Source organism: Amborella trichopoda, chromosome 13 (assembly GCF_054954075.1).
Source record: "Amborella trichopoda isolate Santa Cruz 75 chromosome 13, AtrichopodaSantaCruz75HAP2 v2.0, whole genome shotgun sequence".
Lineage (NCBI taxonomy): Eukaryota > Viridiplantae > Streptophyta > Magnoliopsida > Amborellales > Amborellaceae > Amborella > Amborella trichopoda.
Window position 1 is genome coordinate 1693423 of NC_142348.1, and position 27119 is coordinate 1720541.

Consider the following 27119-nt stretch of genomic DNA (forward strand, 5'->3'; position numbering starts at 1 on the left):
TTTTTGAATTTGTGGTATTTATATTTTGAATAAGTGGGACTATAAAATAAATGACTCTCAATAGTCAATTTTGTGCGTGCCATGGAGAATATACATCTATGAGAAAATTCAAGAGTAATGGAGCAAGGAGAAATACCCAAGAGAATTTAGTGCTGCTGTATGTCCTTTCTTTAACTGAAACGACTAGACTCCAATGACTCATAAGAAAATATATGGATATGCATTACCGAGCAAAAGACAAGCATACCTGCTCAGAATAACCATTTCGTAAAGCATAATGGCGGGCCATTATTCCAGAGAGAGAAGTAAATTCCATAACAACTGATGTGGCAAGATCTGACAATGCTAATGCTGCAGCTTGTTTGATAATCGGTATGTTTTCATCCCCCAAGCCAATAGCAGAGCTTAATTTTGTAACAATCAGTTCGAGGCGCATGGCCTTGTCCAGCATTGTTCCCAGCTTCTCCTGTTTTATGAAGCATTATTATTGTTTAGCTCAGCATCATCCTTTTTAGTTCAGCAGCAAAAATTATATGCATAAAATAAAATTTTAGAAAGATTCTACCACTGATGGATTGGGATTACATGAAAAAGGATCCCTCCAAGTTGAGCTCGGAATTCGGAAAGATCTTTTTGTATGTCCAGATTATAGAAAAACTTTGCATCCTCATACCGAGCTCTGTACATGCAAATAAAGTTTATGTCATAAAACAAGAAGCTCATGAAGAGAAATCTGTTATTTTATGCATATGAATGGGAGAAGCAAATAATATTGCTGGTCAAAGAAAACTGGAATATACCATATGCTATAGAGACCCTTTCCCAAAATTTTCCCCATGGCTTACTTTTACATCCCCATCAAAGTACATTAAATGATCACAAGTAATATGGCACACTGATTCTTTATAGTCCTCCTTGATGCAAATAAAATTTAGGAGAATTCAAATCTTAATTTTATTATTTTTCTGGTTATTTTTTCTTAAAAATTAAGGAAAGCGTTTGATCTTGTGAAGAGATCTTGAGAGAGGGTATAATCTCTCAAACCTTTATTTTCATTTTTATTTTCTAGTTTATTATTATTTTCCCTGCATCACTTCTTTATTCAGCTAGGTAAAGTGGCATTATCTACCGACCCCAAATAGTTGGGATAAGGCTTTGATGATATGATAAAGCGGCATTATCTGCTACTCACCTCAGTACTGCTTCATTTCCTTTTCTCACAACTCTTTCATTGATCACTCCATTTGCTACCTAAAAAATATAACATCGAATAATTCAAGCACCAAAGATGTCTTGTGAAGGTGAAAAAAGTTTATTGCTTTGCATAATTTACTAAAGATAGCATTGGTTGGTTAGGCAGCCTCACTGAAATAAAGAATGGCAATAGCTTGCCCATAGATGCATCCACAATTGAGAAGTACTTCTGATGCTTGCGCATAACCTGTAAAATCATCATTAAAAAGTTATTATGGAAAGATTACTAGTAAGCAGTTTGAAGTTTTTCATGTACAACTGTCACAATTCTTCCACTCAAGGTTTAAGATTATATATCTAAAATCTGGGCTATGGCAGATATGGTAGTAAATTTGATCAACATGATTCAAAATTCTTTTTAACACAAGGGATGCACTCATATTCTTAGAAGCGAATCATATAGCAAGGAAATAGATCTGTATTTTTTTTTCTTGAAGTGTTTGGTGTTGAGACACCTGCCCCCCTAAACACCATGCCCCGACCCCATTACCGAAATAGATCTGTACTATAATACAAAAAATTTTAAATTCTTCAGAATATGATGATATCTCCCCTCATAAGCATTACATGATTGCTCCAAAAATCTTGGGCTATTATTCCCTCTCTAGTATGGAGTGTATCTTGCTAGGGAGCATGCAGCATCAAGGTAGTTTAGAATTTACCCAAATGTTTGCACTATTTTCTCTGTCTACTCTCTACCTCATGCTTTCTAAAAGCTAAGTCTAACTAAAACATCCTCCCATCACAATTGAACTTCTGAAGAGTTTCATAACCTGACAAGTTAATAGTTTCACACTTGCAGAATAATATGGCCAGGACATCTTATCCCAAGTAATTACTTGATCAATGGAGTAAAAATTGCCCACTGATGCAAAAAGAGTCCAGTAGAAGCATGTCTTTGGAGAATGTACTCAAGTGCATACATAAGCCACACACAATAATCGAAAAGGTAGTTAGTTACTCACCGTGACAAGGAGATCCTGCGGAAGCTCCAAGAAGGATTCATCAAAACTTCCCAGTATTGGTACTGGAGCCTCAACTAGGTTCACCACCTATATAAGTAACTTAGCAAACTTCGTAATCTACATCACAATAAAACAGAAGCAAACTAAAAAAAAGAAGTGATAGTCACCTCATAAATGGCATCATCTTCTGCACTAAGAATTCCACCAACGCACTTTGCCAGGGAATGTGACAGCTGAAGTATCTTGTTCTTGCGTTGCTGTCATGAACATTAACAAGAAAAGTAGAAGTGACTTTATTTTTGCTTAGATGAATAGGGCCAATGTGCTCATAAAACAAAAAACAAGTTTAATACTTCAACATGATTTTACAGATTCCCGAAACGTTTCTGAAGGAATAAGCTCCCATGCCACCTAGAAGTTACTCTTCATAGCAGTGTTCAAAACTCAAAGGTGGAGGCCAACTCAGCATTCACCAAAGCCAACTTGACTCACAAACTGAACAGTTTACTTGCAAAACTCAGGTAAGTTCTTTAAAATTTATGTGAAGAGCCATAAGAAAACAATGTTGGCCATGATGGGGTTCAAACCCAGTTCATCACCAAGTCATAAACACCTAGCTACAGCTTGGAGTTGCCGTCGAGATGATAAAACACAACATATACAATTATATATTCACAAACTCAGGCATATCCAAGCTTGCCGTTGAGATGATAAAACACAACATATACAATTATATATTCACAAACTCAGGCATATCCAAGCTTCTCATTTACAAGACACAGTAACCAGCCAAGCCGGAGTTGACAAGGCAAGGTTTTCCCAGCTGAAAATTTTTTTCTTTCGCTGCTTCACACAACTATAGTTACTTCTTTAAAGTCATAGAAATTGGAACCCAATCATTGAATTCACAGTGTACCATGATAAGAATATAATAAAATCCAACAATATTCCTATTTATTTGCCATTTCCTTACTTTCAATACCATTCACTATATTCAGAATAGTGGATTATTGACAATAGAATGTACTTCTTTAAGTCAGAAAATTTGGAACATTGAATTCACAGTGTACCATGAAAACAATAGTAATGAAATCCAAAATTGCTCACTATTGTCTATTTGACATTTCCCTACTTTTTATACTATTTATTCTATTCAGACTTGTGAAGTTATTGATGATATAATGTACTTGTGAATTTATATATTCCATCCTTCTCCCAACCGTCCGATCTGAATGGACGGCAAAGATGGCCTCAATAACAAAGTCATGCCTAAACACTATTTTTTTTTTTTTTTTTTCTAAAATGCGATTGACATCAAATTTTGGGCGTCCAATCTTTTGATAGGCTTGCACCAAGGGAAATAATAATAATATTTTCTAATACCCCTGAAGTTTTCCAGGGCAGTTTGGCAATTTTATTTTTCAAAAATATATCTATTTTTTAATTTTTTTTAAGGTGCATGTCCTTTTTAGATGATCACACGTACCAAATTTCATATTCATCAGATTTGTAACTTTTTTCTTTTTTTTGAGATAAAATATCCTGCTCTGTTAAATCTTAGATCCAATGGTCAAGGCTCATCTGTGATATTATGGCTGAAGATACCCCAGCAATTCACTCAGATCTGACGGCTGGGAGAGATTGACATATATAAATTTCCTATGCCTCATATAAATATGCATGGTACATTATATATGTGCATAATGAACGATATCGACAAATGACTCAGTGATATTGACTCAACCAAGGCACAACTTACAAGTGAATCATTAAGCTTAAGATGACAATAGAACGTATAGAGTATAAACTACTCATAAATACCTCAATTCCAATGTAGATTCCTGTTTGGCTGATAGTTGTCATATAATCTTCTGCACAATTGACCTGCAACATTAAATTAAATTTTAGAGATGTACGAACACTCTTAAAGCGCCAAAGGCTTTTTAACAACATATTCACAAAGAACTGCTGTAACAACTTAATGAATACAGTCTAACAATCTTCGACATCCAACAGCATCACACACATGAATGAACATTTAAAATAGAATATGCATGTATGTGTGCATGCGTATTGAGATTTTCTATCTTGTACCCCTCTAAAACTGAACAAATGCGCTCTGAAAATTTTGACAATAGATGCCCTTATCCATGTGCTTGGTAACCATTTTGGGCTGGGGAATTTGTTATCGCTTCTTATGATCGATTCTAACATAATCATCGATAAAGGAAGCGATGACATATACCTATCAAAAGAAATGGCCAAGCGTTTATCTGCATGGAAAATCTCTACGAGTTCAACTTGAGTATAAGGTATTGTCATCATTGGACTTGACAAATGATGGAAAATGCCCATTCCTAGACATGTTTTGCAACACTAAAGAACATTTCTTGTCAATAAGTGTGAGCAAACTAAGCTCACCATTAGTGCTGCAAGATAGAAAATGCCATGCGTGTCTATCGTTAGCCTTACTATGTAGCCCAAGAGGTCTTTAGCCATGTATCTTTCTCATTTTTATTGCATATCAGAACGATTGCTAGTTTAGCCTATGTGGGCTAAGCTGGATATTGGGTTGGAAGTACACCCATTTAATGGGTTGCACCTCGGTATGACGGTATCACGCTATGCTCGCCCTCGGTAAAAGTAGTTAGTGGGAGCTAAAGTACAGATATTTTGAGGTATCATCAACAACAACATGGTTTAATTCATCCACATAGATCATGAATAGTGGCATACACCAGTGAATTAAAGAAGAACCAATTAACAAACACAGCAACAACTAACCTCAAAAATAGAAGATTTGGAGTTACGAAGTCCACACGATTGTTTTCCACTACAGCAGAAATAAACAATAATTAACACAATAAATTCTTTCTAGTTTAAAACAAGTATGCCTTATCTAAAAGGTACCAAATATTGATTATTTCAAGAAAAGTAGAATGTTTCATTAAAAGAGGAAAAATCAAACTAAATAAAATCAGTATGGGTATACTGAGAACCAGACTTGATTGCAGAAGATCACCTTCTGAGAAGTCTGTGAGGTCCTCTATCCAATTAACAAAAGATTAGGGGTCTACTATATTCCATGCATCCCAAGGTAGATATCAGAAAGGTAGCATGCCTATGGGAGGAGTAAGCAACAGTGTTGCCTTGACACGTTATTTGATACCTCAAGCAGCTTGTCAATGTTAAATATAATCTTAGAGAATTCCATTATTAATGCTAGGATGATTTATATAATTTTAAAATCTATTATGCATACCATCTGGCTACATTTGATACAGTGGCAACAAACACACACATGAGGAAGAATAAATAGGAGACTGGCTTTTAAATTTCTCACAACTCTCATTTTTCTTTTCAAATTTCCTTATGTCTCACTCTCTCCCACTCTGTAAACTCTCTTCCAAGAATCTCTTTGATTCTTTATATAAATCCAATCATAAAGTTGCCAAAGAAAATTATGTCCATCTCTCCTTCAGAATCTCCACAATGTTTTATTCAAATCCTGATTTTAGGAAAATAATCTGTTATGGAGAAGAAATAGGAGCACGCAAAAAGAAAAAATGAAAGGGAAAAGAAAATTTAGAAGGACTTTTATAGGCTGATTATTCTTACCAAACTATTAATTTTAATAAGACTATTTAACTTATCTGCAAATTAAAAAAATTAAGGGAAAAAAAACTCGAAAAAAGGTTAGACTGAAAATTAAACTACCACTGAAGTAACAGTTATGACTTAAAAATGAAAAAAGAAATTCAGTCAATTAAATTAGATACTTTAAAAAATAAAGTTTGTTCAACCTCTCAGCAGAAGCAACACGTAATCCACATACCAATAGACAATGTATGTCTGTGCAAGCATGTGTGTTTCTAAAATTGAGAAAAAAAGTGTTCTTTTTTTTGTCTCATGGGCATTTAAAAGGCTTTTTGTAGAAACGTTGGGTTAAAACAATTGGATCCCCCATGAAGAATGGCAGACGAAGCCTAAATGATCGGATGAAAAAACAATTGATGTTATTGCCCAATCAGGACTCTATTGTATGGACCTGTTGTGTTGTTGATAATATACATGTTTGTGTGCATTGTTATGGACCGTCAAAACATTTTGAACTCTAACACTTGTGTCAATGTCCATGTAACTGTAGAGAGATGGAGGATGAAGGATTAGTTTCTCAAAGGACAGTCTTAAAGATAGATGATTCTGGGACTTTTTAAAGGAAAAAATATTACGGCATCGATGGAGAAAACAAATGAGATGATAAAGTGTGTTCCAATCAGTGTTCGCAAAATCTAACCGGAACAGTTAACCGAACATGGGGCTTGGAGCGCTTAGAACCATAATCGGACTAACTGGGTGGTTAGCCAGACTAACCGGTCCGATAGAATTTTTTTTAAAAAAAATAGGCCAAAAATCCTTCCCCCTCCCTCCCCCCCCCCCCCCAAAAAAAAACAAACATAGCTTTAGTGATATTGTCTTATTACCTACATTTATCGCAAGAAAAACATTTTTGTAGATGACCAAGATGGATCGGTAACCACTTTTCTCGAGCCTACTATCAAATCTAAAGCTTAAAATTTGAGAAGGGTTTCGGATCTTTTTGCTCAGAAATAGAATGATCAGTTAAGAAAGCAATAGGAAAATGAATATTTATTCTACAACAATGCAAACTAAAGTAGCATCCTTTGAGGCCATAATCAGGATAGGATGTTGTTATTGTTCTATATTTCCATATAAAAACAGTACAACAAATAAATTTATCAAAAAAATAATTTTATTAAGAAAATAGAAAAACACTTCCCATATTCATCAAAAAATGCAATTTTATTCAAAATAATAATTTTATCAAAAAAAAAAATTTACTAGGAAAAATAGAAAAACACTTCCCATATTCATCAAAATACATAATTTTATTAAAAAAAACATAATTTTATCAAAAAATAATTTTATTAAGTAAAATAGAAAAACACTTCCCATATACATCAAAAAACATAATTTTATTAAAAAATAATTTTATTAAGCAAAATAGAAAACCACTTCCCATATTCATCAAAAAGCATAATTTTATTAAGAAAAATATTTTTTTTTAGAAAAATCGAGTTCTCAAAAACCCCTAAAATCGAGCAACATTTCGAGCAAGAAACAACCATCAATGTTCGAATAATCGAACAAATCAACACACACACATTGTAAAGGCTTCGATCATCTTTAAAATGCACCAAATCTCATAAAAAAATATCAGGCATTTTGGATTTAATTGATAAAATGGCGGAAATTTCAGATCTATGCAATTTTCAAGACATCGTGCAACACAAAAATTCATATTAAAAAATTTAATCAATCATAAATAAACATACCGATTTTATTTGAGATATGAAGCCTCGATGATCGAAATCCACAACTCAATTTGATAAAAAAAGGACCAATAAATGGATCAAAAATATGCTTTTTTGGATCAAGCATAGGTTCTCTGAATAGCAGCTTTTCGGGCCAAATTCAACCCACGATCTTTGGTGTTTTGAACAAATTGAAACATGAATCTGGTAAATACTTTGAATAGGTATCAAAACCCTCAAATTTCTTCAAGAACCATTAGGTATTGAAGATATTATTGAAAGAATGGCAGAATTTTTAAAAAACCTAGAAAATCCGCCATTTCAATCCAAGAAACTCTTTTTTTTTCCATGTTTAAATCCAAATTCCTTGTTTTGTATTCATTAGATAGTGATTTACAACATTAAAGCATGAAAAAAAGCCAAAAATGGCCGGAAAGTGAATAAAGAAAGGTGAAAATTTGGATTCATAGTTTTCCTGCTACATATAATGGCCTTTATTTCGAAATAACGCTCGTAATTAATACTTTATGGTTATTTCCCAAAAAATGCCATTATATCGGCTAACTGGTCCGGTTAGCAGAAAACCGGCCTGTTAGACAAAAACACGACCGATTCAACCCCTAACCGGCCGATTTTGGGCCGTACATTTTATAGGGGTATCACATAGGGCTAATAGACACACAAAACCGGCCCTAACCGGACTCGGAACCCTAGCGGTTCCGATCTAACCAGCTGGTTCCGGTTCTAACCAGCCAGTTTTCCTAACACTGGTTCCAATCAACACAATTCTCTGAAAAAGTCCTAAATGCATTTTTGATATCTAATGTGCAAAGCAAATAAGATGGAGAAATTCAATGGTTACCTTAACACCCCCGCATACACAAACGGAACTATTGCACTCCCATGAAGAGCTAGAATCCATCGAATAGGCCTACTAAACATGACCTACAAATCAATTAAGATTTTCCTTCAAGAAGTACACTATCCAGCAAACAGCTACCATTCCTTAGCTCACGTCAAATGATTGCCTGAATGAATTGCTAATATACAAGAATACAAATAATTAACATTATAAAAACATATGGAATAAGTACTTCGGTAGAATTATATTAAAAGAAAAGCAATTCGTAGACCACGAAAAACAATAAACTTTCTTGGGAACAATATTTGAGAAACATGAGTGAGATTAATGAAAAACTTCCACACCAATCATTGAAAAAATAACAGGATCTTAACATTGTGCTGGTATAGAATGTTCAAAATGAAAAAGCTCTCAGGTCCGGAAAGATGATTTCAAGTAGAACCAAAGCCCATAATATCTGCACCTACCCCCACAGCCAACCCCACCCATCTAAACAGTTCCAACAGTTTTAATCTGGGCCATTGGGCTTACACTATTCTAACAGCCCTTGGGTTGATAGGATCTTTTCCCTATATATATATATATATATATATATATATATATATATATATATATAGATATATATATTGTGATTCACACAGACATGAAAATCTCTTATACTATTAATACAAATTCAATTAAAAAAAAGCCATTGGGAACAAACAGATAATGAAATCCACACCTGGGAGTTCCACCTCATTGACTTAGAGAATGATATCTTAGATAAGACACCAGGGAGATCTTCAGCCAAAACCTGCACTTAACGATCTATAACCAATCAAACAAAGAATATAAAACCACTATTAAATCACTGTGAACAGAAACTACTTCAGGACGTAATAAGAATGGTGCGAAAGGTAATCTTTTGGGAATTATCTAGAATGAGGAGGCACCAAATCTATAAGAGAGATATTTGTGAATGCATGGCGCTTTTCATATGAACCACTACAGAGATGAACGATAATATGTACAGGGCACAGGAATGCTATGGATAGTATATCAACCAGTAACTACACAAGGCTGTTGCTGCAAATACCATCTCGGGAAATTTATCCAAATACCCAGAAGAGATTAACTATTTAACATTCTACCTGTATCTTTTGATTTAATTTCAAACTACCCATCAAAAGACACATGATCATGAGTTGGAATAGTTGCAAACGGGCTTAAGGTTATAGTTCATCTCTCACGTTTATTTTGATAAATTTCCTTACTATCTATTACGGGAACTTATTCCCATCTTCAACCTTTTTTACAGGAGAAAATTAAGGCACTAGCTTCTAAAAAGAAGTTACTATCAGAAACTTTAGTCTGGAATAAATCCAAGCCTACCATCATCACGCCCTATCTACGGAAAAAATTCAACATTAATTAGCAACAGTAGAGCTCAAACTACTCATGATAATGGTAATAGAATAAACAAGAAAATAAAAAAATAAATGCTCAAACCACTTAGGAAGATATTTAGTTAGAATTCTTGCTAAAGATATTTAATTCTTTAAACCACACTGATGATAAGAAACTGTTCAAGTTGCATCCTAGATTTATAGCTTGGGGAGCAATTCTCTAGTAATTACAAAACAAAACAAAAACAGAAAGGGAGCAATATTATTAAGGCACAACCAAGCATTCAAGATTTTTTTGAAATTATTGGAAACATATAGTTAACGTCATTGTGTTGATGTCATTGAAAAGATTCAAAAACATAGACAAACCTCCAAAGCACGCCTTGCTGATTCCTTCGTTCGGACATAAACATACTCTATCTTTCCTACAACAGAAAAGTGAAAAATCAATCATTAAAGCCTGAATATTATAACATACAAAATTTTCTCATGCCAAAAAGGAGAGCAACCCGTAACAAATAAATGCCTTTGTTCGGCATAAAAACCTTGAGTCCAAACTAAGAATGAATAAAAAATGAAAAAATGCAAACAAAAGCACAGCTCCAAGAATATTTAATTAAGGAAAAAGTTATATACGGTGTCAAACCTTATACTGTATGAGTAAGGTGCACATAAAAAACCCACTAGAAAAAGTTGTTCCTATGCTGGAAAACCCTCCAAGCGATCATCTCAACCTCAAGATTCATAGACATGAAAAAGAGGATTTCTAGCCCTAAAAATAGTTCTTCTAACACATTATTTGGACCGTCCATTTTCAAGATTTTCAAGCATTTATAGATCTGCTTGATCGTCACCATTTTTGAAACTTTAAATTTCATAATTGGGGGCAACAATAGATTTTCATATCATCGCAAGGCTTTGTGGTACCGAAACTGCATTTTTGGCGTAGTTTTGAGGTGCACCTTACTTCAATAGTATAAAGTTGACACCTCATACAAACCTCACCCTTTAATTAAAGGAAAAGCTGGGCTTGTCAACTTCTAACCGAGATCTTAAATACTATAGAGAGAAAGCATACAAAACGTGGCCCCCAATCTAAAACAACCAAAACTGTGATTAGTCACAAGTGCATACAGAACTTGACCCCCAATCTAAAACAACCAAAACTATGATTAGTCATAAGTACATGCCCATAATGTCATGATTCAAGAAAGACCACTCCCAAGCATGTTTACAGAAAGCAAATTTTATCCAAGCATTTGGACATGAAAGAGACAAAAAAGAGATCTGCAAACTAACTAATTGGAACACTACACACTGCACACTACACACTAATCGTGAACCTCTTTTACAGAACATCCCCTAGCTGAATCTAATTTAGATATTGGAATGTTCATTGAAGGGCATCATGCACTTCCTGAGACATAGAAAGCTTACAAGTCGCCATACCTAGTCTTAGCATGCAGTTCAAAGACTAGAAATATACCGTTGCACCCTGCATGGCTGAATTTTCAGTATTTTGCATCACACAGGGTTTAAAACCCAGTTGACCAAATCCGTGCAGACAAAACCAATATCAAAGAGAACGTCACCAGCGTTCATCATATTCAGACGAGAAAAAGCATGCATTTTGATTTATCTCAGGAACATGTTTTTGCCAAAGATTAAACAATACAAATAAGAAAAGCAAGTGCTTTGATTTTCTCTTTGATATCTTTGCAGAAAGAAAAGCCAAACAGAAATAAACTATAAAATCAAATTAACCATTCTATTAATTGGCAGCACATGCTCAGATGCAATTGACTAGAAACAAAGAGTGAATGCAATGTTCAATCAGTAAGGACAAAGACATAAAATAACTCACCGTCAATTTGCTTGAATAAAGCACCCAAAGGGACACCATTCTTGCGGCAAAAACCCTCAGCTGCCTAGAAAAGTATATAAAAAAGGTTTTGAAATTTTTAATATGGCTCAAAAACATTCTCACCAAGAAAATATGAAAGTGAGAAAGAACAACGAAAATTAGCATATCTGAACCCTGATTCAAAAGGATATCCAGCATTAATTTAATAATGAAGTGCGTGCCTTAGAGGAGAACTATGATCAATGATCCTCTTATGAAGTACGAGCGATTGCTACAAATTATAAAAAGTAAATGCAGGTGAAAACAAACCCACATCCACATGTAAGAAAATTTCTCATAAAAAAGAAAAGTGCAGCATTATACTGAGCTGTCACTCATGGCCCATACTTGTCAGCTGCAAGGTACATGAATGCAATCCAACATATAAACAAGACAAACAACAAGCGCGAAGATAATCAAATTCACCAACAAGAGAAAAAAGATTAATCATCAGGAACAACAACCTAGTCTATATAGGAACATAGAAGAGAACTTTACTAGGCAAAATCTGGAAATTGAATAAGCATGTAGGCATACATACAGGCACACAAAGGCTGATAAAGGAAGAATAAAGGCTATAGAAGAGGCCAGTTTGGGTGAACAACTTAGGCATCTACAAGATAAAGTACTGTGGTTTATGTTGTTTGCAGATAACATAGCTTTTAATGATGATACTAGAGAAGGCATCAATGCAAAGTTAAAATTTTGGAGGGATGCTATAGAATCTAAAGGTTTTAAAATTAACCGGAATAAGATAAAATAAATGGAATGCAGATTTAGTAATAAAAGCAATAGAAATGAGGAATTAGTTAAGATTAATGGTCAATAAGTACTTAAAAAATATTATTTTTAATATCTTGGACTATAATCCATAATATCGGAGAGATTGAAGAAGATGACTTTATTTTTTTGTTGAAACTTTAAAACAAACAAATTAAAGAAAGGGTACAATAAACTTACTTGGGGCTTGAGGTAGGGCAGATTGATCGCCGAATGATGATGAGGATGATAATGATCCTTATATATAGGGAATAGAGCCTGTTAGCCCATGACGCTGATGGAATAGTATAAGCCCAACGGCCCAGATTGAATCTGGACCTATTTGACAATCATGACCTTATTTCGTAATATAATTTTAATTTTTTTTCTACAAATCCAAATTACATGAAATTTGAGACGTTCATTCTTCTCATTAAGGTGCACCTAATAAAAATATAAAAAACTCATTCACAAAAAATAAATTGACCAAAATACCCTTAAAAATTTTCAGGGGAATTTTGATCAATTTATTTTTTGCGAATTATTTTTTTGATATTTTTATTAGATTCTCCTATTTTTAAAGAATACACTCTCCCAATTTCAAGTGATTTGGATTTGTAGAAAAAAAACTAAAATTCAAATACGAAATGCAATTGTGACTATTGGAGCAGCCCAGATTCAATTTGAGTCATTGGGCTTACATTATAGCTGTTAGCTAGTGGGTTAACCTATGTATATATATATATATATATATATATATATATATATATATATATATATATATTAAGCATCTACGAAACACCTATATGTGAAATGCTACAGTAATTTCGCCCATATGCCCATCGCCGTCTAAAAAAATCAGACGGCGTGCCCTAACAAACACTTTAGCCCTACGCCTATAAACGTTTTTTAGGTTTTTCCATATATAAGTAAAAAATGGGATTAGCCCACTAGCTCGTATGAACATATAAGCCCAACGGCCCAGATTGAATCTGGGCCGATCTGACGATCACGGATGTCAAGTAGTGTTTGAATTTTAGTTGTTTTTTACAAATCCAAATCACTTGAAATTTTTGGTGTGTGTTTATCAAAAATAGGTGAATCTTTGAAAAATATCAAAAAAATATTTTACATGAAATAAATTGACCAAAATACCCCCGAAAATCTTCAGGGGGTATTTTGGTCATTTTGTTTTTTGCGAATGCTTTTTTTTATATTTTTATTAGGTGCTCCTTGATGAGAAGAACACACATCTAAAATTTTAAGTGATTTGGATCTGTAGAAAAATAAAATAAAATTTAAGCACCACCGAACATCCGTAATCGTTAGATCGGCCCAGATTCAATCTCGGCCGTTGGGCTCATATGTTCATATGAGCTAGTGGGCTAATCCCATCTTTTTCCATATATATATATGTGTGTGTGTGTGTGTGTGTGTGCGTGCATGTGTGAGGAAGATGTTGCACAAAGAATTAGAATTGGGCAGATGAAGTGGAGATCTGGTTCTGAAGCCTTATCTGATAATTGCATACCAATGAAACTAAAGGGAAGTTCTACAAGATGGTTGTAAGACCAATAATGCTTTATGGGAGGGCATGTTGGGCAGTCAAGAAACAACATATCTATAGAATGAGTGTGGCTAAGATGAGGATGTTGAGATAGACAAGTGGCAAGACAAGAAAAGATCAGAATATGGAATGAATACCTCTGAGGAAAGTTAACGGTAGCTCCAATAGGCGATAAGGTATGGGAAAGTAATATTAGGTGGTCCGGCCAAGTGCAGCATTGACCTAAAACAACACCAGTTAGGAGAGGCGATTTGGTTCAAGTGGAAAGCTCCAAAAGGGCAAGGTGATGGCCCAAAAGGACATGAATTGAAGTAGTGAAAAGAGATGTGGTGAATTATGGTTGGGCCCTTGATAGAGCAGCAAGGTAGAACAAGATTCATGATGTCGGCCCCTAATAATTGGGATAAGGCTCAAATGATAATGAGTTTAGTTGAATAGCTGGTTGCCCTAATTCAATGTTTATTATTATCTAGCTCCCCCTTCCATCCTAGTACTAATCATGAGGAGGGAGAAAGGCATCTTGACTCTCATGCCTTCTTTCTCAATAGCATTAGGGACCCCATTGAGGAGTTGGCCCACCTCCCCTGGCTAGCAATGAAGAACCCAATTTGGACCACCCTCATTTCAATCACACATGCAAGTCCTACAAGTCTTTCATTTATGTTCATTGTCCCAGTCAAAATAACCTAGAAAACTCTACACGCTTGATCCCAATAAATTGGCACAACGTAGTTCACAGTCCTTCAAGGAATGTTTGCAAAGCATTAGAGAATATATCCACCACTGACAATGCGATCCATTCTTTATTGCCACCATCTTCTCTTTAACCCTTACTCATTGCTAGAAAAACAAGTAGCATGTACGACCAGAAAAAAATATTCTTGAAGTTAACCTTTCATTCAAAAAGCGAAAGAAATACTCCCTGGAAGGTAAGCACACAATAAAATGGCTGACTTGCGGAAAAATATTCTGTTTAACATAATTCCAAAATAAAAATTAATCTTCAATTAGGACCAGAGACTCTTATGATCTATGAAAGCAAATACACTCAATTTAGAAACACTCCAGCACATCTATATATTTTTATATACAAGAGATAATAAAATAGTAGTGCGACTTTTAAGTTACAAGTCAATACTACTCTCCCCCCAATTTTCCCAAATAATCTCTTCACGCAAACTCTTTTAGACATTTTTTTTCCTAGATATGCTCTTCAGATAAGTATTTCTCCTTGAAACCTCACAATCATCGTCTAAATCTAACATCAGTTAGCCAAACCCCTTTAAAAATACTCATATACATTTATTATTGAAATTTACAATAAAAATAAACTAGAGAGAGAAGAAATAGGGACGAGAGCAATAAACAATAAAATCTTCGACATATTTGAAAAGGATTTCTACACTATGTTAAAAAAGGAATTCATAACAAATTGGGAATTTTGTTTAAAATAACTTGACATTTTTTTCTCAGCAAAACAAGAACATAGAGCAAATAATTTATTGAATTTTAACAAATAAAATCGTGAAAATGCAAATAAGAAAATTAAATACGAGAATATAAGCACCCATAGAAATAAATTAACACTAAACAAATGTAAATATTAAGTATACACTTCATTAAGAATAAATACTTTTAAAAGTTAAATTTCGTCTAACTTCTAAACTGGAGTATTGTGTGATGCACATCCATTCACTATTCTTAATAAATTTCCTATCAAAAGCAACTACCTTGTGATGATTGAATACCATAACACCTTGTTAGGGAGTAATCAATTAACTCGACATATTTTATCTCATGATATTCACCACTGGAAACCAATATTCAAAGGTTAACATTTTTTATAGGAACAGAATCCCAAACCTTTAATTACATAATGACTCTCCAGAGAGCTATGGAAGAAAAGGTGACAAAGAGTTGACTCACATGAGTAAATTTCATAATATTTATCAGCCATTGAAAGAGTTACCCTTGACTTTGTAACAGTTATCATTCAAATTAGGGCCTCCGTTATTATTTTCAATTATCATTAAAAACTATCTTATGTTGACCTTATTTTACAAATGAGCCTCAATTCATACAAGCACAAAAAAATATCAGCTTGCAGAAGAGTGGAATAATAAACCTTTGTAGGGTTTCCTTGGTGATCAAATGCCTTGTCAACCGGAGGTCCACGAACTTCAACTTCTTTTTCCTCTTGCTTAGAACTTAACATGTCAATATAAACCTACAAAGAATATCAAGCATGTCATTGTATCACTAATGCTTAAAATGTAAAAAGGGAAAATGACAATAACAAGAAAGCTCCATTATTTATGTCATTTTGTGGATATAACTACTGATGGTCATGAACATGGCACTTCCACAAATAGCTGAGGCTATACAACAATGGTGTGAATTTTACAAGGACACACCAGAACTTATAAAGAAAGAATTCAACCAAAAAACAGGTCGAAAACATCTTTTTATTACGTGTTGTTGAAGTAGAGGCAACCAAATTCAAGACAATATCCCCAACTAGTGCAAATATATTCCTATGCGAACTACATTTTTACAAGCATTAATAATGTCCACATACTTTGTGTTTTCTGGTTAAAGGCTAAAATGACATATGGGAAAAGTGAGCTCTTAGAGGTGTAAGCAGGTTTTCTATACAAGTGATTGTCATCAGTATTCCGAGATGCCTTCCATGTGTAAAATCATCAAGAACAATGGTCAAGTTATCCTCTCTCATTTCCCACATTGAAAATCAAAGGTTTAGAGTAGGCTTGGCCTATCACAACCGCCACTAATTCCAGCTCCTAAACAGAAGCCATATTTTTCATTATTAGTACTACAACACAGCATTTCTGGTCACTTTCAGGTACAATTCTTATGTTTATGGACATGCATTTCCATAATTAGCACAGCCAAGAAAGGGGCTGAGAAATGACTGTCAAGCATGAGCAACCAGCAAGAACCACAAGGAATATGCACAGGATGGCCCCTTTCAAGAGTCATGTGCCCCAAATTGAAGCATGTACCAGTCTGAGACAAACATAACACTAGGACATTGACACCAAGTCATATAACTAACTTAAGTTTATCTATTATTTCTATTATTGCACATTTAACTTACAAAATGAACTCCAATAATGAAAATTGATGTGTTAAACCTATCAAAACACGAAAGGCATGCTGTAAACAAGAAACCAAACAGACCTGACATTCTAACCTCGTAGCTGTAGACCATGTGTATTAAACAAAGATGGCTTGTGAGACATCCACAAAACTACATAACCAATTTTCTGCTATTTGTATAGGGGGGTCATCAATACATGAAACATGCCTCCGTAGACATTTATCAACCATTGACATGAATGGCATATCTCATAATGAGAGTCATTTTCTGATATTTCTTGTCCAGTTTATATATCTCCCGTTCATTGAATATCTCCCATCAGATTAAAAAGTATCAAATGGAACAGATTGTCTGTTGGTCTGGAATGCAACCTCAAACATGTTGCACGAGTTCTTTGTTTCCTTCTATCATCATCACTTTCATATGTATTGGAACATTTGTTATATAACTCCATTAAGCAATACATGTTAATTCTTAGAAGAATATACCATCGGTATTCCCTTAGAACTGTGAAAATATAAGGCAATACATCTATGTTAGAAGATAAAAGAAAGTGATAAATAGAAAAATAATAACTTCAGGGAAATACCACGAGGCGACGAGGGGTAGCACATGCTGACACCTTCCCATGGCTAAGCCGCCGTTTCAATAATATTTGTACAATCAACATTTCAAGCTGGCATATCCAACAATTAATCAGTCAGGATAAAAGTAATCGACAGTTAAATAAATACTTGAAGAAATGGGAACAAATTATACAACATGCTCCACTTCTGGATACAGCATTGCATTGCACAGTAATTTTCACATTGTATACCTGTTGGCAGGCATCAATCACATCATCCGGTGGCAACTCCTCAGTGCCAACTTCAAGAACAAATGCTCTAGGATGGCTCGCTTCCTACAATGAGAATAAAATAATGCACAATAAAAGAACAAATTGCGGTATTCATTACTGAAGAGTACTACTACTACTTTAAAACAAAGACAAGCACAGCCAACATACTGTCATCTAAATGAAGAAAAGGATCACCAGTATGACCCAGTGATAAAATCTCCAACTCGGGAATGGGATTGGCCTGGGCCCTATTCCAAGTCAGACGGACTAACTCAGGAAAGTCTAGATAAGACTTGGGCAAGTACATGGAAAAATAAAATAGTGACCCCAGGAATCGGTGAGACGTGGCAACAAGACCTGGCACCCTGCCAGTTTGAGTAACTCGGGCAAGTCCTAAACGAACTAGCTGAGTTTCAAAACATTGATATGACCAATAAATATATGAGAATAATAATCAATAAAAAATGATTGGACCCGGAGAAATAAGCCAGACTATAAAAAGGGGGAATAGAAAATCTTCAAATCATGGGGATCGTGAGGAATCCATTCAACATAATGAACGACAAAAGTTGTAGCAAACTTGACATAATTTCAAACCACTATTAAAGGCGCATTGACCAATGATGAAAAAGAATCCACAACCATTGATAAACCAAATGACATGCTAAAGGAAATCGAAGAAATAATGCACCATGTGACAATTCGTTCTCTCAAAGGTATAGTAAATAAGCACAAACTTAATAGTTTGCAGCAGGATTTAAAAAATGACGATCCAAATTGGAACCATCCCATTCGGATCGAGAACTGGAGGGGCTAGCCCGGGTGCAACAAAATCTCGGGATCTAACAGGTTTTGTCAGAGAACCAGCCAGAACTGAGCCCACCTTTTATTTTTTAATTTTTTAATTTTTTTTCTCTTTGTGTTCTCTAATTTTTTAAATATTTTATTAGTTGGTTCACTCAGCCGGATCACTAATCCGAACCGCACCGGACCTGGGTGATCCAGATCACTGATCTGTTCTTTTAAACCTTGGTTTAGACTGTAAAGAATAAAAGGCACATGGAATCAAAAGAGTGTAACTGCACAATGCAAAAAAGCACAAATAACAATCACCAAAAGAACTCATGGATGTGTAGGGTATGATGAAGAAAACTACAAATGCACACTGCACATGGATGAAGAGCTAACCTTTCCCAATTCTTCCACAATTGCTTTGGGGTGACAGTGAAATCCTAGCTCAGAAAAAACACCTAAGGGATGCCCCAAAGACTCTCTTGTCTTCACCCATAATTGTGCACATTGGCGTGCTAAACTGCACAAAACAAAGTTTTTCCAAAAAGGAATCTGACAACCAGTCAACAAAAATAAAAAAAGGGAAAAATACAAAAGTCAGAAAAAAAAAATGGAGAAAAATGGAAAAACTTAAAATATCTAAAAAACTTAACAACTTCTGAATAGTACCTGTGAAAATATTGCCATAGTTCAACATTTTCTGTAGCAGCATTTAAGCATTAAAAAAACATAAAATTGTATTACAATATGATTTTTATAAATAAAAATTCCAAAATTACCCAAATCCATATTTTTAAAATATATTTTTATAAAAAATAAAAATACGAAAAATAACCAAAATCCATAATATTGGAACAATTTTCATCTATCAACGTTAATCATAGTTCCATTAAAGTGTAAATAACCGAAACAAAACAAAAATTTAAAAAAACAAAGAGCAACAAAAAAACATAAAAACCTAATATCTATATAAAAAAATGTAGATAAGCTACCAAATACGAAAATCCAATAACAATAAACTTATTGAAGCCTGAACAACCATTAAATTGAATACAAAAAACAATTTATCATATTGATTTGATTAAAAAAAATTCTTGCAAAAACGCTAAAAGTCCAATATCTTTTCTATTTTTCTAAATCTAAAACAAACAAATTAAAGAAAGGGTGCAATAAACTTACTTGGGGCTTGAGATAGGGCAGATTGATGGCCAGATAATGATGATGATGACGATGATGTGTGTGTGTGTGTGTGTGTATATATATATATATATATATATATATATATATATATATATATATATATATATATATATATATATATATATATATATATATATATATAGGGTGCGTTTTGTATAGAGCCTACCTTCAAAAAGTATCGAAAAATGTGGTTTCAATATTTGAAATCTTTGTCATAGCCTTAAAATATCTTTTTATATTTATTTATAAATTCAAAGCTTCAAAAATAGTGCAGATCGATAGATCTATGAAAACTTGAAAATCTTGAAAATTGACGGTCCAAAAATGCGTCACAAAATACACTATTTCCAAAACTTGAAATCCATTTTTTTCTCATGTCCATGCTTCTTGATGTCGAGATGATCAATTTGAAGATATTTGAACATCACAATAACCTCTTCTAGTGAAATTTTTGAGATAGGCTCAAATTTGATTGTTTAGAGCCTCGGCTCTATATAAACTTTTCCCATATATATATATATATATATATATGGGAAAAGATCATATCAGACCCTGGGCTGATGGAATAGTGTATGCCGAACGGCCTAGATTGAATCTGAGCCAATCTGACAAACACAACTGGATTTCGTATTTAAATTTTGATTATTTTCTACAAATCCAAATCGCGTGAAATTTGGGGCGTCCACTCTCCTCATCAAGGCGTACCTAATAAAAATATTTTTTTCAAAAAAAATATTCGCAAAAATTAAATTGATCAAAATACCCTTGAAAACTTTTACGGGTATTTTAGTCTATTTAATTTTTTGTGAATTATTTTTTAGATATATTTATTATATTCTCCTATTTTTTAAGAATAGACGCTCCCAATTTCAAGTGATTTAGTTTTATTTAAAATTTTCAAATATGAAATGTAATCGAGACCGTTGGATCGGCCCAGATTCAATATGGACCATTGGGCATTTACTGTAGCTGTCAGCTAGTAGGCTGATATATATATATATATATATATATAAATTCATGCGGGCTGGACCGCATTTCTACATGTGCGGTCCAGAAAGTGTAAAGCACCCAGCAATGCAAGTAGGTAGTCCATCTAAAAACAATGGAAACTAACTGTCCAAGTGTTTTCTTACTAGAATTGTTATTTCCAGTTTTAAACTTTTATTTATTTTTTCATATTTACGATCTCCATGTTAGAGATTACATGTCCTTAAAAATTAAGTCCTAAAATCCATCTCAAAAATAGATTTATTAAGAAGCTTGCATTTCTACATATGTGGGCTTGGCTGTATAGAAACCGGGTCTATATATATATATATAGATATATATCATATGGAAAAGGCTGAGGTTAGCTCACTAGCTCACATCTACATATAACTCCAACGGTCCAAATTGAATTTGAGCCAATCTGACAATCACAACCTCATTTCGTATTTTAATTTTATTTTTTTTTCTACAAATGCAAATCACATGAAATTTTAGGCATCCATTCTTATCATCAAAGCACACCTAATAAAAAATATTAAAAATAATAATTAATAAAAATAAATTGACCAAAATACCCCAGAAAAGTTTTGGGGGTATTTTGGTCAATTTAGTTTTTGCAAATTAGTTTTCTAATATTTTTATTAGATTCTCCTATTTTACAGAATACACACCCAAAATTTCAAACAATTTAGACTTAAAAAAAAAAAAAAAACTAAAATTTAAATACGAAATGAGGTCGTGACCATAAGATCGGCTTAGATTCAATCTAGGCCATTAGGCTCATATGTAGTTGTGAGCTAGTGGGCTAACCTCAGCCTTTCTCTCTCTCTATATATATATATATCTACTTTTTGTATCTTTCTAAATATAACTTACTCAAAATGCCCCTAACATCTTTCGAAAGGACGAAAAACAAAATTTGATTTAAAAATCCAAAAAACAAAAAAAAAGTTTCTTCATCTTTTTAGAGCCATATCAGGACTGGCCAATTTGTCTTGGACCTGGACCGGTCGAACTGGCTGGTTTAGTCATCAAACCATCTCCCCACAGATTCTGCTGGTTTGATAGACATTCCAGTCCAAGAAGTTTGCACCAACCTGGATGGCCACCACTCTGGCGGTTTATGGTCAGTCCGTGCTAAACATAATTGGATGGAAACTATATTCAAAGTAGCAAACACTACAAGCATTTTAACACTCACAACAAGAAGGCCTAACTCCAAGCCTCAACACTCGAAGGGCATTGCTGCTTCACGATACCATATATTTGAATATGATAATAAGGATGTCCATAACGATGCATGAGTTCCAAATTTTGGGTTAAGTAACTTAACAGGAACCATGAAAACTTTATTTCAACTGCTCAAACAGGACAGGAGATGTTCCAAGAAAGGTAGAGTTCTCTTGTCTTCCCCTTTTGGCAAGAACATATTGTAACAAAGAAGAATACACATGTACCTCCGCATACGACCAAAATATCGTGCTCGTTCTGTCACTCCAACAAAGCCTCTAGCATCTAAAATATTAAAAGCATGAGAGGTCTTCAGAAGCTGGTCGTACCTAAGAAATTAGGAAGATAGGATCAAATTTAACAAAAACTGACAACATGGACAACAATTATCATGATATTCACAATAAAGTTGTTGAGACACTTCTATGTATACGAGAACAGAGGCCCTTCACAAGGCATAAGGTTGGTTTCTGAGACATACGCAGGAATTGCAAGTCCCAGTGACAGCAAGGCTTGAGCCTCCCCCTCATAAAGCTCAAAGTTCTGTTGAATATGACCCACATGGGCATGCTCAAGATAATAGGCGCTCATTTCTTTCCTGAAATTTGATTAGAAAATTGTTATTTGTCAAGAAGTATAAAGATCAAAAAGCTATAATTTTCAGAAATGGCTAGATGAGAACAAATCTACAACGCTGTACACGCCCTTCTAAAAGAAAGCATCTTTTATTTAAGTTGCAGACATAGACCTGGACTTTCAGTTTCTCATTACAAATTCAATGACAGGTTAGCATTTGGAACAATTCAACCAGTCAAATGATCAAGAAGGCATACTCATTCTCCAAAAACAACTCGCCGTATGTGATGTCCTCGGTGTACCGAACTTTCTTGAAATGATCAACCCCCTGCCAATCAGGTTCAGAAAGCACCACATCAACCAAGCGAAATGTTGGGGTTCCAATGTGCAAATAGCATGCGCTATTAGTTAGAAAATACAAATATAACCTGAAGCAACATGAGAATACGCTCAAGGCCATATGTTATCTCTACTGAAACAGGCAGCAACTGCAGACTTCCCGCCTGGAAAGAACCATACAATGGTATGCACCAATTATGAACATATGCCTACCATAGAACCTGAGAAACTCCCAGTAACAGAATTACGGCCAGAAAAAAGAGAAATTCCCAAAAACACTAAACGCTAAAAATATATATTGGGACTTAATAAAATAGAAACCTGCTGAAAATAGGTGAATTGCGTAATCTCCATACCATCCATCCAGACTTCCCAGCCCAGTCCCCAGGCACCAAGAACCTATCAAACTTAAACAGAACGAGTTTTAAATAGTTTGAATAAGCACAAAAACTTTCATGTGCAATTCATGAGAGAAATGCCAAAACACCCCAATCAAAAAGGGTGAAATCTGGGAGAAGCAACCAAGCGTTTACAACAACTAGTAACTTTGGCAAATGATGTCCTATTGCAATTCTAGCAAAACTGCATGTGTGTGCCTGGTTCATATTAAACAGATGGATTGGCAAATAGAAGATGCCATTCAAGCATTAGGTTACACAATATGAAGCATTACCGGACTTTCCCAGTTGTCCTCCACAAAGCGAATATCATGATCATTTACATTAATACCTGTAAGGCATTTAGCTTCAGACACTACAAACAACGCCAGAACTACTAAAAATGCATAACTAACACAACAAAAAGGGCTTAATGGGAATTAAAGATGCATAAACTATTATATCAAAAATCCTTCTCCAGTAATTCCATAGCAGACATTGGTCAGTGTAAGATTTCGGAAAGCAACAGCATTGATATTTGTCTGGCATCAGTAACTATCTAGCCAATTAGCTCATGTATGTCTGGGGAGTAAGAACGTAATCTTGTGGTATACTATTTGTTAAAGTCGAGAGATATATTGATATTTGAAATACATTAAAAATTAGATCACTGTACAATACAATGACAACATTGTTAGCCGTTGATTAAATTGGATTTGTAAGTCTAGTAGAAAAAACATAAACTCGTAATTAGATTTTTTAATAAAGGGTGCAGTTTATATAGAGCCGAGGCTCTAAACAATCAAAGTAAAGCGCACCTTCATATAGTGTCGAGAAATGTGATTTCAATATTGGAAATCATTGTGATAGCCTTAAAATATATTTTCATCTTTAATTATAAAATTTAAAGCTTTAAAAATAGTGTAGATCGAGCAAATCAATGAAAACTTGAAAATCTTGAAAATTGACGGTCCAAAAATGTGTTACAAGATGCACTATTTCCAAAACTTGAAATCCATTTTTTTCTCATGTTCATGCATCTTGATGTTGAGATGATCAATTTGAGGATATTTGGGCATCGAAACAAGCTCTTCTAGTGAAATTTTTGAGGTGGGCTCTAATTTGATTGTTTAGAGCCTCAGCTCTATATAAAATTTTTCCTTTAATAAAAGTGGATCATTTTTCTTTTATGTGAGATAAGGACTCCCTTCTGAGGTAGAGGAGGCTTTATTAATTCCTCAACACAATGGTTCGTATTTATTCTTTCAAGTTAATTTTAGACAATTCGTGAAAGTAATATGACTGGGTGGGTCCCACCAAAATCCAGACTAACTTAGCCAAAATGAAAATAAAAAAAGTTGATTGTAGGCAATGTTATAAATTCTATTTGCAAATAGGTTTACTGTAATCCAACACTTAAAAAGAAAGTGATTTACAAAACACACTTCTACACCACATTCAACTATTAAGACCTCATAGCACATAGGGCATAAGCCTCAGAAACTACAGATTTGCAAGAAAAAAGCAGCTGGACAAACTTCCCCAAATTATATTTAAAATGAAAATACAATTAACGTGGATATGACTGTCCAGCTAAACAACATCCAGCATAACAAAAGCATGAGTTCTAACATACCAAGTGCTGAAAGGCTACGAATATATAGATCTTGAGAATTTCCAGGTTCTGGCTTCAAAATAACCTGCAGTCAGAAAAAATATATGTTTGACAAAGCGCAAAGATATCCAAGGTAGATATGCCAACTAGTTTCAAGATATGCAAATCATACAACCACGGATAACCACCTCATAGATTATATGAAATGGACAATAAAACAAAACCTGAAATTGAGTGTGACGTTGTAGTCTATTTGGGTTATCTCCGTAACGACTGTCATCCGGCCGTATGCTTGGTTCTACATATCTGCCCAAAGAAGCCATCAAGAACACTAATGAAAACAGTAAAGCTTGACTCCATCCAAGAAAGGCCACTTTGCAATAAGTATGGGTTCTAAGAATTTGGCAACAGAACTCTAAAACATCAATGTCCTCCAATAAAACCCAAACCACTTTCACTGATGAAAGAAGTTAAAAAAATTCTATCCTTCTCATTTGCAACACAGCATTAAGAGAAGGCAAATCTATATCTACAAAAACGTTACAACATTTAAGACTTTGTTTCCAACAACTTCTTCCAGCCTCAGAACATGTTGCAAAATGCTTAGGAGCCCAGAATATTTAGAAACATCAATGACAACATAGATGCTAAGGGATAGAAGCATGAGGGTGTGATTAGAAGAAAAAATGGAACAGAGCAGTGTTAAGAATTGAATATTGCACTTTATGTGGCTACAAATATACTTACGCGACATTCCATGGCTCTGGACCAAGAACCCTCAAGAAAGTCATCGGATTCATAGTTCCTGCTCCAACCTGAATGATTAGGTCAAGCCACCACATCAACAACCTTAAGATAGGTGGTCAGACAAAAAGGTACATAAGAAATTAAAAAAAAACACCTTGTTGGTCCAATATAGAGTATCAATACTCATAAGAAGTAGGAACATTGAAATTTTGGTATAACTATTTCTTTCTTTTTCTTAATCGATGTTTGGTACAATTAAAATTTATTAATCACCAAATAAGGTGTATCTATCAGTAAGCAAGTAAGAGATACTTTTCAAGTGTTCATTATGAAGAACCTTAAAATTATGGAACACGAATCATGGATTGACTCATAAAGAATCAAAACTATATATATCATAACATGAATAATTGTGCATCAACATAAAAATACAACAAAAATAAGGAGAGTACAACCTCTGTGTTGCTACACTGCATAACAGCACATCCATTGGAAGCCCAATACTCCTACTTAAACCAAATATACCAACAATGTTATTGCGGAAAAATTGACTCAGTTCATCAGTAAAGATAAGCAAAAAAAAAAAAAAAGTACAGAACAAACAAAATACATCACTAGATGATTCCAAGTACAAACAGGGATAAAAAATAATTCTTGACAATTGAATGTGCACCCAGCGTGCAATTGATAAATACCAATGACTAATCCTTTTAATTCAACAAGTTATCAACAGTTCATCAGCATGTATACGTGGATGTGTAAATTTACATACATAAATACACATAGAAACATACATACACCAACATGCATGTAAATACACATAAGGTGCACACATGGGGAATATGCATGCACATAAATACATATATGGAAACATACATATAGACAAGCATGCGTGCATCCACACAAACACAGACATGCATATGCGCACGCACACACATACACATACACATAAACAACAACAGATCAATTACATAAGCTCCTGAGCTAATACTGTACAAGTTCTTCCCCCTAAAAAAATGATATAGGAGTATTTGAAGTAACAAATAGAAAAAAAATGTAAATCTTTCATGGAGACATGGACAATTCTGAGATGCCTTCATAGAACTTGAAAATATCGTATTCATGCACATCTAAAGAGAATGAACAATATTCCAAACCGTTGTTTAAAACCCACTAATAAGGATCAGGAATCGTCGACCCAGATTCGGAATTAGTGGGGATCAATCCAATTCCATGAAGGTATCAGAGTCGGCCCGATAGTCCCCC

General features: G+C 34.3%; 1 protein-coding gene across 12 annotated transcripts in view; it reads right to left on the reverse strand.

The window, feature by feature from the left end:
* The window catches only part of EDD1 (glycine-tRNA ligase), a 36447-nt gene that overhangs the window by 8025 nt on the left and 1303 nt on the right, over positions 1–27119 (reverse strand). The window contains exons 2-27 of one of the 12 annotated variants that reach the window (XR_016047864.1): positions 26309–26359; positions 25854–25921; positions 25331–25412; positions 25128–25191; positions 23788–23843; positions 23436–23513; positions 23204–23278; positions 23033–23103; positions 22681–22797; positions 22427–22528; positions 19179–19302; positions 17970–18053; positions 17742–17828; positions 16157–16258; positions 11667–11730; positions 10172–10227; positions 9139–9210; positions 8418–8500; positions 5004–5052; positions 4041–4103; positions 2387–2476; positions 2220–2306; positions 1367–1441; positions 1193–1251; positions 566–679; positions 248–466 (exon numbers count right to left, since the gene is read on the reverse strand). Coding sequence is in view for 9 of the 12 variants with exons in the window: in XM_020663610.2 (XP_020519269.1) it covers positions 248–466; positions 586–679; positions 1193–1251; positions 1367–1441; positions 2220–2306; positions 2387–2476; positions 4041–4103; positions 5004–5052; positions 8418–8500; positions 9139–9210; positions 10172–10227; positions 11667–11730; positions 16157–16258; positions 17742–17828; positions 17970–18053; positions 19179–19302; positions 22427–22528; positions 22681–22797; positions 23033–23103; positions 23204–23278; positions 23436–23513; positions 23788–23843; positions 25128–25191; positions 25331–25412; positions 25854–25921; positions 26309–26359 (2172 nt within the window). In the remaining 3 variants the exon portion in view is untranslated. Of the gene's footprint in view, positions 1–247; positions 467–565; positions 680–1192; positions 1252–1366; positions 1442–2219; positions 2307–2386; positions 2477–4040; positions 4104–5003; positions 5053–8417; positions 8596–9138; positions 9211–10171; positions 10228–11666; positions 11731–16156; positions 16259–17741; positions 17829–17969; positions 18054–19178; positions 19335–19451; positions 19483–22426; positions 22529–22680; positions 22798–23032; positions 23104–23203; positions 23279–23435; positions 23522–23787; positions 23844–25127; positions 25192–25330; positions 25413–25853; positions 25922–26308; positions 26360–27119 lie in introns of those variants that run through there. The other 11 variants (XR_016047865.1, XM_020663611.2, XM_020663610.2 and 8 more) reach the window with 11 other exon arrangements.